This window comes from Arvicanthis niloticus, chromosome 20 (assembly GCF_011762505.2).
Source record: "Arvicanthis niloticus isolate mArvNil1 chromosome 20, mArvNil1.pat.X, whole genome shotgun sequence".
In the NCBI taxonomy this organism is placed as follows: domain Eukaryota; kingdom Metazoa; phylum Chordata; class Mammalia; order Rodentia; family Muridae; genus Arvicanthis; species Arvicanthis niloticus.
In genome coordinates this window covers 43,449,945-43,470,468 of record NC_047677.1, presented here as the reverse complement: position 1 = coordinate 43,470,468, position 20,524 = coordinate 43,449,945, and the positions used below count along the sequence as shown (strand labels likewise).

Genomic DNA, 20,524 nt, shown 5'->3' with positions numbered 1-20,524 from the left:
AATCACCGAGCCATCTCTCTCCAGCCCAAGAAAGTATTTAAAAAAAAAAAAATTTATTTATGTATTTTAGGTATGGGTGCTCTGTCTTCATGCAAATTAGAAGGAAGAAGACCCCATTATAGATGGTTATGAGTTACCATGGGGTTGCTGGGAATTGATCTCAAGACTGCCTCAGGAAGAGTACCCCAAGTGCTCTCAACCTCTGAGCCCTCTCCCCAGCCCCCACATAGGATACTCTTTAGGAATAAATTTAATATAGATTCATAAGCAGGAGCTTCACAGGGAGGGAGGGTACAGAATTTCTGTATAGCAGGAAACGGTACCATGAACTCTGGGGGTGTGTTCTAAAGGATTTGTGGCAGAAGCTAAGTATGGTAAGGGGTGTGAGCTTTTCTCAGTGCAGTTGACCCAACTGTGAGATGACCAGGGCTCTTCTCTCAGTTTCAGGACATCATGTGCAGCCTCTAGGCAGAGTGCAGGAGATAACAGGGAACTAGGACGTTCTCCTGGCATCCCGGTCTCCAGCAAGGATGTTCTCAGAACTGCTGCTTTGGGGTCCCTGACTTATCTGACTACCTGGCCTGCTTCTATCTCCTGGGGCACATTGCATGGCCCAGAAAAAAATCAGTGTGAGACATGGCCAGAAATCCCCTATTTGGAGTCATTTGGTGCCTGTAAAAGCAACCAGAGAGGATGCGAAGAGAAGTGTCTGCTCCATCTGTGGAAGATGCCTCAGTCTGACCAAGAATGCGGTTATAGCGTTGAAGCACGGGTTTGTTACCTTGAAGCTACTGTTCTTCCTGGTGCTCATCCTCATCTGGTGTGTGTGTGTGTGTGTGGTATCTTCAGGGTGTCCTATATGGTAACTCCCCCCTCCCCACCTCGGGGTGTGGGTTCAGCATGTGTGTCCACCTTCCGGTAGGTTCCGGATAGTTACACACTGTGGTAAATAGGTAACATACACTTTTCCTTTCCTGATCTCACTCACAAAGTCACGCAGCCCTCAATACCTTAGACCGAGCTGCCTGGATTCCAGCACTCGGGTTCCCCACAAGGCTGGCTACATTTGTAACTTTCCTATAGTCGTGACAAAGCCCCTGTCAGAAGCAACTTGTGGAACGTTTCCTTTTTGCCTCCCGGGGTTCAGTTCATCAAGAGTACAAAGAGTGTGGCACAGGGCGTGAGGCAAGAGCAGCTGTTGATGACGTGACCAACCGGGAGGCAGGAAAAGGCTGAGACTAGCTAACACTCACGCCTTCATAGTTCTACAGCCAACCAGAACAATGTCACCAGCTGGGCATCAAGTATTCAAGATATTACAGACCCAAAGGATGGGGGTGGGGTCGGGGGAGGACCAGGAAGGAGTGGGGGCAGCGTTTCTTGCCCTCTGGAGGAGATGGAGTGAGAGAGGTGTCAAGAAGCACCATACGGTGCCCTGAGAGTTCTAGGTAACACCAGCCATTATAATCTACGCTCAAGTGACCCTCCATCCTGCCCATGACATAGCCACACGTAAACTTTACCTCAGGTTTTGTTTTTCAGGGATCTAGGCTAAGGCAATGACTAAGCCAGGCTGAGCAACAATTAGATAATTAAACCTAATCATATCTCTCCACATTAGCAGATGAAAAGAGAAAGGCAGACACGGCTTTTCTACGATGCAGAAGCCGTGTTAGAAGAACTTTGCATAATCTAGGCTGTGATGGTGCATGCCTTTAATCCCAGCACTCTGGAGGCAGAGGCTGGTGATCTCTGTGAGTTCGAGGCCAGCCTGGTCTACAGGATGATGAGTTCCAGGACAGCCAGGGCTACACGGAGAAACATTCTGTCTCAAAAAACCAACACAATGAAATCAAATAGAGTAAAATAAAGCTTTGACTAATAACCAGGGCAGAGAGTAGGGTTACGGGCATCTGAGATCAATACGAAAGGACCCATGTGGAATTTAGGACCATTTGATATGGGTAGTTGCAGGCTGTATCTGGTCATGCCAGCTATATCATGGATCCTGTGGTCTTGCCAGGAAGTGCATGTATTTTTAAAAGAATTGCCTGGAGCATGAAAGACAGCAATGGTATGCTGCCTGGTCATTGCTTTAAATAATTAATAGGCGGGGTGTGGTGGTGGCTTCTACCTGTAATCCTAATACTTGTGAGACAGAGACAGGCCGAGCTCTATGAGTTCGAGGCCAGCTTGGTGTATATAATGAGTTCTAGGCCAGCCAAGGCTACATAGTGGGCCTGTATCTCAAAACAAAACAAAATAAACAAACACCCCCTAAAACCCACCTAATAACTAATAATTAAATAAATAATAATTATAATGGTGGTGATGATGACGATGACGATGAGGATGATGATAAGAAGCACCCCTTGGGGCAAAACCACAATTGCTGAATCCGGCCGATGCCTCTGTGGAAGCTCATTGTGCTATTTTTCTTCCTAATTATCAAATTAGGAGGCAAAAATTATCAATGACGCCAAGTATGAATGAACAGAGCGGGTGGGGGTGGGAACCGTGAGCCTGGTGTGTGGAGCTGGGTTCCCTCTGAGTCCTTGATGGCGGTAAGGTTGGGTGCTGGTACATTCCCAGGCTGGCCTCTTCAGATGCTCGCTGGGGGCGTTCATTGATGCTCAGCCGTGGCTTTGCCCTGCAAGGGGTTGGCAAGCATGGCTGGCCCTCGTTTCTTTCCCGGATGTGGTGGCTTCTGCAATGGACGGTCCTGTCTGACCCGCTGACCCCTGAGGCTGGGGCCAGGGCTTAGCTGGGCGCATTCCTGCTGCCCCACCACAATGCTGGTCGTTCTGTGCTTGCTTTGTGCAGGAGCCCTGGCCCCTGGGGTGGAAAATCGAGCGAGGCTTTCTGACTGCGCAGCAGACTGCTGGCGTCGCGGGAATCCTCAGGATCAAGCGAATGTCAGCTCTGCCAGGGTGGGGCGGCTGAGCTGTGTGCAGCCGAGCCCGAATGCTGAGATTGGGGCCCAGCTGGAATGCTGTAGCTAGAGGGAAAGCTGCTGTTGAAACCAGACAGAGAGGACTCGGAAGCAAGTCATTAGTGACTTATAATTATTATTACTTTTTAAAGAGTTATTTATTTTATGTGTATGTAGCTGTCTTCAGACATACCAGAAGGAGGCATCGGATCCCATTATAGATGGTTGTGAGCCACCATGTGGTTGCTGGGAATTGAACTCAGGACCTCCAGAAGAGCAGCTAGTGCTCTTAATCACTGAGCCATTTCTCCAGCCCCCCACTAGGGCCTTCTAGCCTGCTGTGCTTAAACATTGGAGAAGGGGGTCTTCAAGGTGGAGGCTCACACTCTGCTGAGAGCACTCTTTCACACACATAGCAAATTTACCCCCCCAACTCTATCCAACCCCACTCCATAGACATACAAGCACACACATGAAGTACACACACATTACATACATATCACACACGTATCACTCAGATCACACCACATCACAGACACACAATCACACACACATCACACACACACACACACACACACATATCCCACAGTCAGTACACATGGCACACAGTAGAGATGGCTCTCCAAACATGTGGTCCACTGGGGTTCTGTACTAACACCCTCCACCTCTGTCTTCCACCGTTGTCCCCTGGCTTCTGGCACCTCTTCTACCTTCAGCGTATCTGACATCAAACCCACACTCTCCATCCCCTGATCAAGGGTGACTGGTGTTCCTGCAGCTTTGACAGCCTGAGGCCTACCTTATAGGGTTCCCCTTTCCCTGTGTCCTGGATTTATAGGTTCCAGGATGCTAGACACTCTCTCTCTCTCTCTCTCTCTCTCTCTCTCTCTCTCTCTCTCTCTCTCTGTATAAAAATTTCAACCTGCTACTGGGACGTCATGTTGATGGGATATGCTGGGCTGGTGGCTTCCCAAGCTCAAGTCAACAGGGGTCGAACCCGCTGGCCAGGGCAGGTGAATTTGTGCTCCTGTAACCCCAGCTTTCCTCAATAATGTCCCACACCACAAGCGTGATGCTGGCAACCGGTGTAAGCCAAAAAGAAGCTGAGAGATGGGTCAGGGAATTCACACTGTCGTTTGTCTGGTGGCAGAATGTACGGTTGCACACAGGTTGGTTGTTTTATGAACACTTCACCCTTCACGGGACAAAATTAGTTTCAGTGTAACGGAATGTTAACTGTGGATAGTGGTAATCTTTGCCATTTGTTTTTAAAGCATTAGCAGTTAGAAAGAAGAATACATAGCTATTCAGTGACATATGTCAGGCATGGGCCAATGTTTGCACTTAAATGAGATGCCTGGTTTGGGCTCAGTTTCACAATTTTAAACTTTAAACCTGCAGTAAAGTACAAGAGCTTCTTGGGGGCCTGAGGAGATGGCTCAGTGGTTAAGAGCACTGACTGCTCTTCCAGAGGTCCTGAGTTCAATTCCCAGCAATCACATGGTAGCTCACAGCCATCTATAATGGGATCTGATGCCCTCTTCGGGTGTGTCTGAAGACAGCGACAGTGGATATACATTAAAAATAAATAAATCTTAAAAAAAAAATACAAGAGGCCCCAAGGGCTGCTGAATCAGCTCTGATCCAACAGTTACACACACACCCCCAGCCCTGCAAATGAGATAATTTGAAATCTATTGATACATATAGATTCGTAGAGTAACAGGGATTTTTCTGAGCCCCCAAGAGGAGTTCTGGACCTTCAGATCCATCTCAAGAAAGCCTTGTACCCATTGCCCATGTGGGAGACTGTGGGGAGCTCCCTACAGACCAAGCCTGCAGGGCTGTAGGACAAGGTTAGGGACCCTCTGCTCTTCCCATGGGCCGGAAGTAGGTTCTAAGACCTTAGATGCACTTTGTACAGCACCAAGTCCTGGGATGGGTGCTCTTTCCACAATCGCTGCAGTCTGAGGGGAGACAGCATGAATTCCCCGCCCCTTCCTCCCTGTTTCACGGCTGGGATGTTCTTTCTCTAGAGCTTGGCAATCTCTGTGCAGTTAAGCACTTTCTCCTTTTCACCCAGGAGAGGCCTCTCAGCTTCTCACTGGTTTTCCCAGTCGTCAGCATTGCTATGTTTGTACTCAGGGGATTTTAAAGCAAAAAAAAAAAAAAAAAAAAAAAAAAAAAAAAAAAAAAAAAAAAAAAAAAAAAAAAAAAAAAAAAAAAGGGGGGGCACAGGAACACGGGGATGTCACAATAGTCTGCCTCTGACAACTCACATCTTTTAGGTGACTGAGGGCTGGTAGCACATAGCTCAGAGACACTGGGCAGAAGGACGCTACCCAGCAGGCTCTTCAGAACACTGTGTACTTCAAAACACACAGATTGCTCCCTCCAAACCCCCCTCCCCCCGAAACTTCATATAATGCTTCTAACCACGGTTAGTATGCAGAAAGCAACATCTCAGTGAAGGGGTGGGGGCAACTGCAGAAGTCCAAGGTGGCACCATCTGTGTAGCCTGTGGTCCCTGAGGCTTCCCTCTTTGGCTGGCAGAGCATCCTTTTTTTGCTGTGCTTTAGTGTGGTCTTTCCTGGGTGCATCTCCAGCCTTGTTCTCTAGGTCTAGACTTGTGTAACCTCATTCCATATTTATTAGCCTCTGAAAGGCCTTGTCTCAACGCACCCTCTAAGGTACCGAAGGTTAGGACTTTGAGCGTGTGAACTTGGAGGCTCAGCTCACCTGTGTGAACCGCGGGGCAGTGGCACCTGTTTGCTCAAATAACATCTGAGACTCCAGAATCAACAGGCACAGAGCCTTTGCCATCTTCCAAAGATGCGTGGAGAATGGCGGAGAATTTTTTTTCCTCAGGTATCATATCAGCGAAGAAGTTCCTTTACTCAATTTTATTTAGTGCCTTAAGCAATTTATTTTAGGCCGGTGGTGGCTGCACACGCTTTTAATCCCAGCACTCAGGAGGCAGAAGCAGGTGGATCTCTGAGTTTGAGGCCAGCCTGGTTGACAGAGTCCAGGGACAGCCAGGGCTACACAGAGAAATGTTGTTTTGACCCCCTGTTCTCAGATTTACTGTATTTATGTGTGCATGTGTGTCTGTGTGAGTTAATGCTGTGTGAGGGTAGCCATGGAGGCCAGAGGAGGGCACTTGATCTCCTGGTTTTGGAGTTGCATGTGATTGTGAGCTGACCCTTATGGGTGTTGGGATGACCAAACTCATCTCTCCAGCCTGCTCCTCCTTTTTTTTTTTTTTTTTTTTGAGACAGAGTCTCACTATGTAATCATGGCTAGAACATCCTAGGTAGACCAGGCTGGTCTTTAACTGACAGAGATCTTGCCTGCCTCCACCTCCACCTCCTGAGTACATCTGGTATCCGCTATAGCTCCATCAGAATCTTCTGGGCTGGAGAGATGGCTCAGCGGTTAAGAGAACTGGCTGCTCTTCCAGAGGTCTTGAGTTTAATTCCCAGCAATCACATGGTGGCTCACAACCATCTGTAATGGGATCTGATGCCCTCTTCTGGTGTGTCTGAAGACAGCTACAGTGTACTCATATACATAAAATAAATGAATCCTTAAAAAACAAAAAGCCTTTAAAGGCGCACGCCTTTAATCCCAGCACTTGGGAGGCAGAGGCAGGTAGATTTCTGAGTTCGAGGCCAGCCTGGTCTACAGAGTGAGTTCCAGGACAGCCAGGGCTATACAGAGAAACCCTGTCTCGAAAAACCAAAAAAAAAAAAAGCCTACCAGCCTCTGTATTCCCTTTGGTTGGCTTTGTCTCTGGAAGCTCCCAGGAGTCCAGGTTAGTTGACACTGTTGGTCTTCCTATGGGGTTGCCATCCCCTTCAGCTCTCTCAATTCTTCCATAGGGGTCCCCAGCCTCAGTCCAATGATTGGCTGTAAGTATCTATATCTGTCTCAGTCAGCTGCTGGTAGAACCTCTCAGAAGACAGCCATGCTAGACTTCTGTCTGCAAGCACAACACAGCATCAGTAATAGTGTCAGGGTTTGGTGCCTGTTCATTGGATGGACAGATTCCAAGTTGGGCCAGTGACTGGATGGCTTTTCCTTCAATCTCTGCTCCATTTTTGTCCCTGCATTTCTTTTAGACTGGAACAATTCTGGGTCAGATATTTTGAAGCTCGGTTGATAACCCCAACCCTCTACTGGGGGCCCTGAGACAGGGTTTCTTTGTTCTAGCCCTGGCTGTCCTAGAACTACTTCTGTAGACCAAGCTGGCCTTAAACAAACAGAGATCCACCTGCCTCTGTGTCCCAAGGGCTGGGATTAAAGGTGTGCGCCATCACTGCCTGGCTGGGACAAATCTTTCTAAGACAGGTAGGAGAGTGACAACTGGACTTCTGGCCTCCAGAGCTCCAAGACAACACATCTGTGTTGTTTAAGTCATCCAGAGTGTGGCTTTGTATCCCAGCAGCCCCAGGAAACTCACTCAGGAACCGAGGTAGAACAGTGTGACTTTCAAGTGTCCCTCTGTAGACTTCACTGTTCGGTGTGTACTCAGGCCTGACTATGCTGACTTCAAGCCCTGTGGTGAGGTCTGTGCTTCTTATAGTCAATCCCCCAGCTTGTAGCACATAAGAATCCAGCATCTTTCTAGGAGCAGAAATATAAGGGGTATCAAAGCTTGTTTTGTCTTCCATGACACTGAGCTGTGTGACCCACAGGAGGAGGTCTCAGGCTGGTACCTTGGCCTTATTCCTGCCTGTAGTACCAGCTTGGTCTCCTCCCCAACACAGGGTCTGTTTAGGAGACAGAACAGAATATTGTCCTCTCTGCTTGGTGCTGTGGGTGGGACCTGAAAACACACAGTTCTTTTGTCTTAACGCAAGATTTTTTTTTTTTTTTTTTTTTAAGACAGAGTTTCTCTGTGTAGTCCTGGCTGTCCTGGAACTGGCTGTGTAGATCAGGCTGGCTTCAAACTCGGAGATCTGCCTACTGGCTTTAAAAGCATGCACCACCATGTCTGGTCCTTAATGCAGCAGTTAAAAGAATCAAGACTTTAAAATAAAATCTACGATAAAAAATTATAAAACTTTATTTTGTGTGTGATATTGATAAGTGAATTTAGGGGTTTATTGGTGCTATATAGGTAGGTGCTCCACTACCACAATCCTCCCCCAAACTCTTATTTATTTATTTATTTATTTATAGACAGGGTTTCATGTAGCTCAGGCTGGCCTTGAACTTGCTAAGTAGTCAAGAAGGACCTTGAACACCCAACCTTCCTGTTTCCACCTCCTAAGTGCCAGGATTAGGATTATAGGAATACACTACCATCCCTGGCCTCTGTGGTGCTAGGGATCAAACCCAGGGCTTCATGCATGCCAGGAAAGCCCTCTACCAACTGAGCTCTGTCCCCAGCACCCCCCCCCCTTGCTTTTCTTATTCACTAAGCTGCTCCGTGTCATCTTGAGTTTACCCTAGCCAAGGTCGGCTTTGAACTTGGGATCCTTCTATCTCAGCTTCTGGAGTAGCTACCAGGCCCCAAAGGCTAGAGTTGATCGGTTTGTTCATTTGTTTTGTTTAAAAAATGATGATGGCAATGATGGTTAGTGAGTGTGTGCGCGCGCGTGTGTGTGTGTGTGTGTGTGTGTGTGTGTGTGCATGTGTGTGTATGACCACCTTGTACAGAGATTGAAGCTCACTTTGTGGAATCTGTTTTCTCCTTCCACCCTTAGGTGGGTCAGAAATGGGTTGGGCTGCCAGCTCCTTTGCCTGCTGATCCATCTTGCTGAACCCCCAATGCCTGACTATAAATGAAATTATCATCTTTTCTTTTCTCAAGCTCTAGGACAGTTCCTTATAGCCCTGACCATGGACCTGGTGTGACTGAGCCTCTCCATGGAGGACGTAGCCCTGGGTCAGCCCCTCTCAGTTTACCAACTCAGGCCCTCTACATAGTAAGGTACCCTCCCTACTCACCCCTCGCCACTGTCTAGATGTTAGCCCAGTTCAATACTCAGTTGGGCCCTCTGCCTTGGATGCTCTTCCCTTCTTCCAAGTGGAGCGATGTGGTCATTCGGTTCATCCTTCCTACTCCCCACTTTCTTGGTTTGTAAAGCAGGGTGATGTAGGAGGCATAGAGGTGCCCGTGCTCATAGATAAACACCAGGGGAGCCGGGCAGTGGTGGTGCATGCCTTTAATCCCAGCACTTGGGAGGCAGAGGCAGGTGGATTTCTGAGTTTGAGGCCAGCCTGATCTACAGAGTGAGTTCCAGGACAGCCAGGACTACACAGAGAAACCCTGTCTCGAAAAACAAAACAAAACAAAACAACAACAACAACAAAAAACCCACCAACCAAACAAAAAAGATAAACACCAGGGGAACCTGGAATTTCCGCATCCAGGATTGTTCCTTCAAAGGAAGGAGTGTGATATCTGTCATCCAGAAGGCTGGGATCAGACTTGTATTCTAACCTGGTGACCTTTGCATTATCTGTGTGGCTGGAGACCACACTAGACCCTTCCCCAGGCCCTTATCATAAGCTTCTTAAAGATTTATTTGTTTGTTTATTTATTTATTCAATGTATGAGTACACTATAGCTGTCTTTGGACATACCAGAAGAGGGCATCAGATCCCATTACAGATGGTTGTGAGCTACCATATGGTTGCTGGGAATTGAACTCAGGACCTCTGGAAGAGCAATCAGTGCTCTTAACCGCTGAGCCATCTCTCCAGCCATGCTGTAGATACTTTACAAAGACTTTTGATGTGGTCATGTCTGATCTGTATTTAGCTTGCTCTCTGATTTATGTGTGTTTTATCATGTACAAAGAAGTGAATTCATTATCTCAAGAAAATTGTGATGTTCTTGAACACACCTAAAATAAGCCACTCTGGGTCAGACTCCTGAGGTTTGAACCAACATCAGCTACTTAGGTTGAACTGAACTGTTTTTGCCTTCCGGAGATCATCGCTCTGCTGACCACAGTGGCTGAATAGACTCCCACCAGGTGATGTTGAGACCTGCCTCCTAGTGTGGTCTGAAGAGCTGTTAAGTCATGGTTAACGAGTATTGGGGGGTAGACTGTGGGGTGCCCATTGCTTCCACAACATTTATCATGTACATCCTAGCTGGCAGTTGTTTCTAGAACCCCAGGAAATCACTCCCCTGGGATGACAAATTTTCAGGTCTTTGAGGTCCTCAGGTAATTTCATCACATCTGCCTGTGCTACACACAGGTGGAGTTCAGGGATGTCTTTTACTTGGTGGTACCCAGATGAGAACCCCAGGTTGAGGAGCTGAATCCTCTCCATCCTTGCCCATAAGACCTTGGAAGACTTGATTCCCATTCACAGGACTGGGCAGAAGCAGCCGGTTTAATAATATCTGTGGTGAAATCATGTTGGGAAGACCTGAGGCTTTGCCTAGGATGGTGGCCAGAGGAAAGTCCAGAATCACACCCAGCACACAGATACCCTGGGAAGGGCAGGAACTGGAGCAGGGTTTGGTTGGGATTCTTGGCTGGTTTCTTCATTGTCTTCTGTCTTCCCTGAAACGTTGTGAGTTGTATAATTTTTTTTTTCTGAGTAAGAAAAACAAAAACCACAAGCAAACAAAAAACAAAGGATGTTCTGCTTTGAACAATGTACTTTCACTGGCGGTTTCGAGATCTCTGGAGGTTTCGAGATCTGCGGGCGGCCTGCTCTCCCCACCTGTGAAACAGGGCTCTGAATTCGTCCACCAAAGCAGGCCAGGAGGATCCCTCAATACAACGTGGGAAGAAATAGTCTCTTTCCTGGCCCAGAGGAGAAGACTCCACAGACCTTCTTGGGGACATCTGGTCTGAGAGCTGGCCCCTGCAGCTCAGTGTGTGTCTGGGACTGGGCAGTGGCGGGGTGAGCATTCCAGCTGCTGACGGTGCAGCCTCTCTCCCGAGCTGAGCATAGGCATTTTGGGAAATCCCTTAATTCCTCCATTCTGTGCAGGCGTATATAGGGAGGGCCAGAATGCTAGCTCGCCACTGCACTGCTCAGAGGCTCCTGCCTGACTCACTACCACCAGCCTTCGGTCCCTGCTGCATCACCAAATAGAACATGGACGTCACCATCCAGCACCCTTGGTTCAAGCGCGCCCTGGGGCCCTTCTACCCCAGCCGACTGTTCGACCAGTTCTTCGGTGAGGGCCTTTTTGAATACGACCTGCTGCCCTTCCTGTCTTCCACCATCAGCCCCTACTACCGCCAGTCCCTCTTCCGCACCGTGCTCGACTCGGGCATCTCTGAGGTAAGATGCAACCGTTTCTCCTAGCCGGTCAGAGGGGGTCTTGGTCTTGTCTAGAGGACAGCTAGGGATCCTCAAGAGGCACCGTGACCCTGTGCTCTCCTTAAGCAATGTCCCAGCCTCTCTCAGTCTCATACCCTGCAGAGGCTGGGCAGGAGCCCACACGCCTATGCCAAAGCCACCCAACATCACCGGGAACGGGGTCAGAGGAGGAGACCAACCAGCCCGAGCCCAACTGCTGTCTTTTCCTCCCATCAGCTCATGACCCATATGTGGTTTGTAATGCACCAACCACATGCTGGAAACCCCAAGAACAACCCAATCAAGGCAAGTTATGTGGCAAAGCCAAGCACGCTGGGCCAGCCGCTCCCTGTACTTTCTCTTCTCGGTGTGGGGGTTGGGATGTCCTGAAGCCCCTAGAGGAGGGGCTTTCTTACAGCAAGGCAAGAACCTTCTGTAGCTTACAAAGCTGCAGATGGGGCTCCCTCCCTTCCAGCTTCCCTGATGGCTGAAGAAAGGCCACATCCCTCCCTGCCCAAGCGAGCCACAGTTCTAGAAGAGCTGTCTCCCTTCACATCAAAAGAAAGCTCCTGGAGCAGATTCAGCCACAACTCCAGGAAGCAAATTGCCCAAATGCAGGCTCTAGCCAGGGTAGGAAGAGAGGAGAGGGAAAGGCTTTGTGTTAGCAGCTGGTAGTGGTGTGGAACTGTTGGCAGTGTGGACAGGTGAGGTGGGCTCCTGGGATTGTGGCTATACCACAGGCTAGCCCACAGGCTAGCCAGTTCCCAACTAGTCAGGCAAACAATCCTTAATGAACCCACCACCCATAATCAACCATAACCAACCACCTACCCTTAATCAACCAGTTACTCAACCCGTTAAGACCCATCCAACTCATAACCAGCCACTAGGCCATAACCAAACAACCGGCCGACCTGTAACTAGCCGTCTGACAACGGCCAAGCAGCTAATGCTAACTCATAAGCAATAACTTGGACTCTAATCAACCAAGGTACTCATTAGCCAACCAGCCATTCTACTATAACCAACCCTCTAACCTATAACCAATTAGCCTGCCAGCCTATAATCAGTTGGCTGACCCAGTACACCCAGCAATGAATCAGCACTGCCTGGTCCTTGGGTCTGGAGGTCAGTGGGGGTCTTACCTGTGGGGCTAGGTGACAGTCCCAGCTCCAGGACACGTCAGCTTTCTTGGCTGGAGGAAGCAGAGGAGTGACTGTCAGTTCTGATGGCTGGGCTCTTCCTTGACTGGTCTTATCCAGCCTATCAGGGATCATACAGCTGTTTTCCCATCCTTGGTCCCTGGAGCTGATGGCTCCTTTGGGAAGCTCCATACGTGGGTTTGGGTTTCAGGTCCGATCTGACCGGGACAAGTTTGTCATCTTCTTGGATGTGAAGCACTTCTCTCCTGAGGACCTCACCGTGAAGGTACTGGAGGATTTTGTGGAGATCCATGGCAAGCACAACGAGAGGCAGGTGAGTTTGGGCAGTATCCCCATCTGTGTGGGTCCTAGACAGAGCATGGGAGGCTGTTCTGGCTCAGCGGCTCCTGCTGGGAGGGGCTGCACCCTCCTGCGCTGGGCTGGCCCCTCCCAGGACTATGCAGGTCACTGTCCTCAGCCCTAGCAGGGCCAGGCAGCAGGATTAAGTGGGGTTCAGGGGATGCAGGATGAAGACCCTTGTATGAGGCACAATTCTAGCTGTCCCCCTGAATCTTCTGGATGACACGGGATTAGAAAGGATGACAGGAAGGAGCTGAAGATTCCCGCCCCCCTTCCAACTCTAGCAAGCCATATTTTTCATAAGCAACCTGACTGGGGAGGGAACAGAAAAGCTGGCTTTACATGCACCAAAAGTTGAGCAACCCCTGTGCTATTTCTGTTAGTGAGTGGCAGTCCTGAGGTATAAGGAGATCCCTGGCCAGGAGGAGCAGGCTTCTCTTCAGCGGTCACCCACCCTGCCCCATGGCTCCTGATTATGTGAAGAACCCTCAGGTCTTTGGATTGAGGGAGCTTCGGGAACTGGAGCTGGCTGGAAGTAGTATCTCCTGACAGATGTGGGCGTATGCAGGAGGCCAATGTAGCCCTAGCTACATTGTGTCATACCCATGGCAGGTGGCAGAGAGGGGCCAGGAGCAAGGTTCTCACTTCTAAGTCTCCATCAGCATTAGAAGGGGTGTTGGATGAACACCCCTTTATGTGGCTGAGACCAGGACAAGGCTTCCCTGACCTAGGCCAGGCTGGGGGGGGGGGGTATACTTTCTACCTCTTGTCCTTTGTCCTTGAGAAGGAGGAAGTTGGGCCCAGGGAGCTGAGTCTAGGGACCCAGAATTCTAGAGGAAGTGAGTTTTCTGCCTGGTTGAAGCTTTCTATTGGGTGAGGCTGACAGTCAGGTCTTGGACAGTCCCTGTGGATTCAAGGAATGAGTAAGCCGAGGAGTTTACAGAGCCAGGACAGCATAGTTCATCGGAGGCAGGGTAGAGTCTGTAAAAGCCAGTTTCACAGCCTGAGCCTCAGGCAGTCCCATCCTCTGTGGTTGGCCCTTTCTAGAGGTTCCTCAGGGGCTTTCTGTAAGCCCAGGGCTTAAGGAACCTGGTTGCAACTTTGTAGCTCTTATGGCTAGGCACTGGTATTCTGGTTCTAAAGGCCAGCCCCTATGAGATCACCTGCACCCTGACTACCTTGTATAGTCTGAGAAGTTCTTTCCAGTGTGGGATGGTGGCCACTGCTGTCCATCACCGCTGACCATGCCTCTCCCTGGTGGCCCCCCAGGATGACCACGGCTACATTTCCCGTGAATTTCACCGTCGTTACCGTCTGCCTTCCAATGTGGACCAGTCCGCCCTCTCCTGCTCTCTGTCTGCGGACGGCATGCTGACCTTTTCTGGCCCCAAGGTCCAGTCCGGCTTGGATGCTGGCCATAGCGAGAGGGCCATTCCTGTGTCACGGGAGGAGAAGCCCAGCTCGGCACCTTCATCCTGAGCAGGCTTCACCCTGGTTGTCCCCTGAGGCCCCTGATCCATCTAGCCCAGGGACCACAGCAAAGAGTCTGCCTCCCTTCCTGCCTTTCTTTCTTTCTTTCTTTCTCTTTGTTTCCTTTCCACTTTCTCAGAGGGCTGAGGGTTTGAGAGAGAGAGTGGCTTAGAGAGCTTGGGGACTTGGTCTGAGATGTTGCGGATTCAGGGTGACTAGGCTCACCCCCAGCCGACGGAGGGAATGATGGTTTTGAACTCTTGAGATTTCCTGTTCTCCTGGAAAGTGGCATCTGAGCACCTGCTCCACAGGCAGAATCAATGGTGGCTCACCAACTCCAAGAGCCCTCTGCCGAGGCCCTGGCTGGCAGCTTCCCCCTTTTGCCCACAACTACTGCAGGCACATGTGCTGGGCTCTGACAGCCCGTCTCTCTCATACCTTCTTCCTGTGACTTTCTCTACTATGTAGTATCGCTCCTGGGGACCCTGGTCGCCCATGGGAATGGAGCTCCTGGCAGACAATAAAGAGCAGGTGACAGAAGCAATTTCAGTCTGGTGTCATGCTGTCTCCCTTTGGGGCGGTGTGTGTGTGTGTGTGTGTGTGTGTGTGTGTGTGTGTGTGTGATGCCTGGGAGGGTGCAGGAGGCATTTCCTGCCTGCTCCCGAGAGAGTTTCTGGCATCCTACCCTGCTTCCTAAGTCTGTGGTCTCCCCTCCGTAGCTAGCTCTGCAGTGCTATCTTCTAACGTATGCTGGGAGTGCCCTCCTCCCTCTCTCCTTCCCCATCAGAGTAGGAATGGGACCTTGAAGTTCATTTTATATGTCTACAGCAGGCTATTCAGATCCCGGTGGAGGTGGTGGTGGTTGGGTGTGGGGCTTGTCTGGAAGACCACTTGGGGTGAGGCAGCAGGTAACAGGTTCTTAGGAGTGACACACAGGCCCAGCTTGTGCAGCCAGGCTCTGCAGATGGCCCAGCACCCAGGAGACACAATGCACACATTACCCATCACATGGGGGACACACACCACAGTGCATGTCACACGACACACACATACGCGTGTACACATGCACGTACACACGCACGCGTGCCACTCATTCCAAACATAGAATGTGCCACATACACCGCACAGCACCCATGCAGTGTGCCTATGCCACACACATACGCGGCACAACCGACACACTCTGCATGCTGTACGCACATGCACCACAGCACACACCAGTCCCGCCTGCTGAATTTGTATAAAATGGCTTTCCCCCAGGAAAAATTCCCCCCTTAGCCCACTCCATACCTCACCACAGGACACCCACAAGCCATCACAGGCTATTCCACTTTTTAATCCACTTATATATAGTGGAGAGTCCCCCCACCCCCCAACCCCATGGCAGAAATGGCTCTCACGTGTGGGGGTTGGGAAATCTCTATCTTGGGCCAGCCTTCAGTTGGATTACCTGGCATCTTGAGTTACGGTAAGGCTGCAGGCAGGAGGCTGCGCAGTCCTTGGTTGTCCAAGCCTATGCCCCTCATAGATGGCTGGCTGTGTGGGCTGTATGGTGACTATCCAAGGTTATCTGACCTGGTCCTCAGAATGAAGCTGTCTTTGGGGACAGCTTTAGAGAGTGACTGGGTGCAACAAGGTCATCAAGTGACCCCGATCCAACCTGATTGTGTCACTACAAGAAGAGGAGAACAGGGCTTCCCCTTTCCCCTCCTTCCCTCCTACCCTCCCTCCATTTCTTCCCCAATACCACTCTCTTATCCTCTGTGCCTCTTAAACATGGGAGCCCTAAAGGCTACAGCTGGGACTGCTTCCCTCTCTAAGATGCTCTGGGATCTTGGGGCATGGGGGATCCCCAAGAGACTCCTCTTCTTAAAACAGACAAAACTAGTCCTGGGGCCTGGTTGCCCACTCCTTCTGGGGCTGCCCATAGCCTATATCTCCCCAGCTGCCCTCCATCCCCAGGATTTCAGGTGACTTTATGTCATCACACCTGCTAGGGGACCAAGGTCACAAGATCCAGTGCAGGCACAAAGCAGATGGCCATCCTAAGGCAGCTCTGGGGATCCGTGATGTGTTTATCAAAAGAGGAGTAGTCAGGTGTGGGGAGGGGATGTCTCAGCGGGCCCATGCTGAGGCATCCCTTCCCCGAGGGACCAGCCACACCAAGGTATAGAATAGAGTTTATTCAGGGCATGGGGAGGGGAGTTAGGAGGAAAGTAGAGGCAGAGAAAGGCAGAGGGGGGGAGGGGAATGGGGATGGAGCAGGAACAGGAGAGAGAGAGAGAGAGAGAGAGAGAGAGAGAGAGAGAGAGAGAGAGAGAGAGGGGGAGGAGGGAGGAAGCAGCCCCTTTTATAGGGAGTCAGGCATACCTGGCTATTGCCAGGTAACTGTGGGGCGGAGCTTAGATGAAATGCTAACAATCAGTACGGACCCACACTTAGCCAGGGACACAGTGAGGCCTGGGATAGCACATTGCAAGGCCTGGAAATCTCAAGATCCACTTGGGTTTCTTTCACAGGCCCTATGTATTAGGAGTTGTGGCAGGTGACCCTGACCTCTTTTGGGGTCACAGTGAAATCTGTTAGATGCTATCCCAGTAGGAGGCTATGATGACTCAGCTCTAACACACTGGGTACAGCTGTGTCTAGGGCAAGCTGCCCTCTTGGGGTGTGATTAGCTGTCAGAGGTTGCTCAGACACGAGGCTTCTGTCTTTGCTAGTCACAGGCTATGGAAAGAACTTCTGAACCATTGGGCTGGAGAACCGAGTGTACAGCACAGGGCATGCCAGCTAGGACGATTCCCTAACAGGTACTGGTAATGCTGAGGGTGGCTGGAGGGCAGCGTCCATTTTGATACATGAATAGGCACCTCAGTTAGCCATTTGTCCCAGGTTTGGGGATCTAATAACCTGATGATGTCATTGCCATCACCACTGTCACCAATTGCATCATGACATTCATGACATCATCACCACTACCACCCTCACAGGTTTTTTTTTTTGGGGGTGGGGTGGGGTGGGGTTGAGACAGGGTTTCTCTGTGTAGCCCTGGCTGTCCTGGAACTCACTCTGTAGACCAGGCTGGCCTTAGATTCAGAAATCCGCCTGCCTCTGCCTCCCAAGTGCTGGGATTAAAGGCATGTGCCACCACCGCCCAGCCACCCTCACGGTTCTAGGTCTCTCTCTGTTGCTGTAGTAAACCTCTCTGGCTAAAAGCAACTTAGAGGAAAGAAGAAAGGGCTTATTCAGTTTACCGTGCCTACCGTTCCACGTCCCTATCATGGAGGGGAGTTGGAGTGGGAAATCATGCAGGAACTTGAAGGAGAGACATTGGAGGATGACGTTTGCTGACTTCCTTCCTTCCTTCCTTCCTTCCTTCCTTTCTTTTCTTTCCTTTCTTTCTTTTTAAAAAAATCATTTATTTATTTTATGTATATGTGTACATTGTCAATGTCTTCAGACACACCAGAAGAGGGCATCAGATCCCAATACAGATGGTTGTGAGCCACCATGTGGTTGCTGGGAATTGAACTCAGGACCTCTGGAAGAGCAGCCAGTGCTCTTGACCACTTAGTTGTCCTTCCAGCCCCAACTAGCTTTCGTATATAGCCCAGGATCACCTGCCTGAAGAATGGTGCTGCCGTAAGTGGGCTGGTCCCCTCTAAATCAATTAAACAACTAAGACCAGCCTCCACAGACTCATCCACAGGACAATCTGATCAAGACGTTAGTACCCAATTGAGACTCTTCTCTTCTGTCCCCCTTCCATGCCCCCTCTGCCAAGCTGATAAATAATGCTAACCAGGACAGTCACCTGCATGATGATGTCATCACTGGCCCAGCATGCTGGCCACACTGGCAACTGGCAGGCTTCATGCAACCTACCCAGAAGCCTGTGACTTGGTCATATATATTAGGTGAGAAAAATCCTGGCATATCAGATAGCCTGCATATCAGATATTTATGTTACAATTCATAACAGTAGAAAATTACAGTTATGAGGTAGCAACCAAAATAATTTTATGGCTAGGGGGCGGGGCACCACAACATGAGGAACTGTATTAAAGGGTTGCAGCTTTAGAAGGGTTGAGGACCACTGTCTTAAAGCCAGCACTCTGGATCCCCAGGTAGAAGGTTATTATAGAGTCACAGGAAATAGGCAGGCCAGGGTATCTGAGGAAGGCAGGTAGATGCTGATCTTGTTCTGTTGGGGATTTGCTTTGTGGCTGGCTGCCGGCTGGTTTATCAGTTTCTCTGAAATAATAGATTCCCGTTGTTAGTTTAACATGGTGTGGCACAGTCTGCCCACCAGGTGGCAGCAGAGGCATTGCCTGAAAGACAAGACCTTGGCGGGCACCGACTCAAGAACATCAGCCTTAAGGGGTCACCTTCACTAGGAGACAGGGAGCAGCTGCAATAAACATCCGGGGCCTGGTTCTGGGGACCACTGTCTGTGTGACAAGGAACTGTAGGTGACGCCCCTGGCCCCAGGAGTTTGGGCCAGCAGAGAACCTGAACTGGACATACACAAAGGCTCTGTGGAGGCCAATTTCTTCATCATGAGCCTGTTGGAATAATTATTCGAAGGGGGGGGGTGTCGCTTAATAAGGCCAGCACCATGCTCGCCTGCTCTCTCTGCTGCGGCTCCAGTGCACGATAACTCGAGCGAGCTGTGAGCCGGCTGGGCCCCAGGGGTTATAGCTTCTTCCTGGGAAGCCTCTGGCAGAGACAGCCAGAACTGCTTTCTTCCGGCCACGCTGCAGAGACCCATGTGGGGGGCTGGGAGGCTGGGACCTATGAGGCAGCCTCAGCTAACAGAGGGGTTGAGATCATAGGTTCTATCCGCCTGGCTCGACTTGCTGTCACCAACAACGGGCCCAGAGACCTATGGTCCCATGTGGGACAGTCTTAGCTTAGAAGGAAAGGCATGAAGGACGTGTTGGAGGCTAGCCCAAGATACCAGCCTTCTCTGCAGGGTAGAACTCTCCACCCCTAACCTCTATCTCCCGCCCTTGCCATCTCTCACTTCAGGATGCTTGAATGGAAAGCCCCCTTTCAGGCTGGAAGCCCAGCAAGGCCCCAGGCTGCAGCTGTTAGGAGGTCCCTCAGCCTCTGCTCTTCCCTCCCACGGCAGGGGGATGGGGGTTGCTGTTGTAGTTGAGAGGCTGGGAGCCCCAAGGACGTGGGATTTCTTCCAAGATTCCTGGCTGAGGACTGAGTTCACTGAGAGGCAGGCAGAGCACAAGCCTGTGTGTGCAGGCTGTCATCATGAGAACAGAACAGAAAGGAAAACACGCAGGCACGTAGGAGTCGTGTCACAGGCATGCATGAATGCACACGTGGACACACGTGCAAACACATACACTACAAACACACACACATAACCACAAAAGCCCGCACATATGTATGCCATAAACACACCACACACATATACCACAAACACACCACACACAAACACATACACACATGCATGTACCACAAACACACCATACACAAACCACACTCACACTGCACACACATACATACACAAACACATGCCACACACACATACACACCACAAACATACCACACACACATATGCACATACACACAAACATGCCACATGCACATACCACAAATATACCACACACAAACATAAACACATATACCACAAACACACACACCACACACACATACATGCACATACACACAAACACATGCCACCCACATATGTACCACAAATATACCACACACACACATATATGCACATATACACAAACATGCCACACGCACATACCACAAATATACCACACACAAACATAAACACATATACCACAAACACACCACAAACACATACACCACACACACATACATGCACATACACACAAAGACATGCCACACACATACACCACAAACATATCACACATACACACATATACCACAAACCACAAACACACACACCACACACACACATACATGCACATACACACAAACACATGCCACATACACACACACCAAAACCACATCATACACACACATACCACAAACACATAACATATACACATATGCACACACAGCCATGCTTTGGCCTCTGTTATGTGCCTGTCTTGTGTTAGCTTCCTTCTGTGCCAGATCTGTACTTTCAGGCAATCACGAAGATTTTGTTTTTATTTTTCCACTGAGGAAAAAAAACCTCTACCTTAGGTTCAAGGGCATCTGAAGGTCACTGGGAGGGAGGGGCTGTGTGGAGTTAGGGGAGGGGACTCCTCTCTTCTGTATCTGAATTGTGAGCCCCATGCCATGCCGTGCCCCCAGCATGAACCGGAACTCCAGTTAAAAGGCAGCCTGGGTCAGACCCAACTTT

The 20,524-nt window shown here is 50.0% G+C and overlaps 1 protein-coding gene across 2 annotated transcripts; it reads left to right on the top strand.

Moving 5' to 3' along the window:
- The first annotated feature begins 10,920 nt into the window (after nucleotides 1-10,920).
- On the top strand, nucleotides 10,921-14,728 carry Cryaa (crystallin alpha A). 2 transcript variants are annotated; one of them, XM_034524572.2, is made up of 4 exons: nucleotides 10,921-11,194; nucleotides 11,450-11,518; nucleotides 12,566-12,688; nucleotides 13,984-14,728. In XM_034524572.2, the coding sequence occupies exons 1-4, from the start codon at nucleotides 11,006-11,008 to the stop codon at nucleotides 14,191-14,193; spliced, it is 591 nt and encodes a 196-aa protein (XP_034380463.1). In that variant the 5' UTR covers nucleotides 10,921-11,005; the 3' UTR covers nucleotides 14,194-14,728. The 2 variants fall into 2 exon arrangements, with proteins under 2 accessions (XP_034380463.1, XP_034380464.1); XM_034524573.2 differs by lacking the exon at nucleotides 11,450-11,518 and having other exon boundaries at nucleotides 10,923-11,194.
- Nucleotides 14,729-20,524: the final 5,796 nt, after the last annotated feature.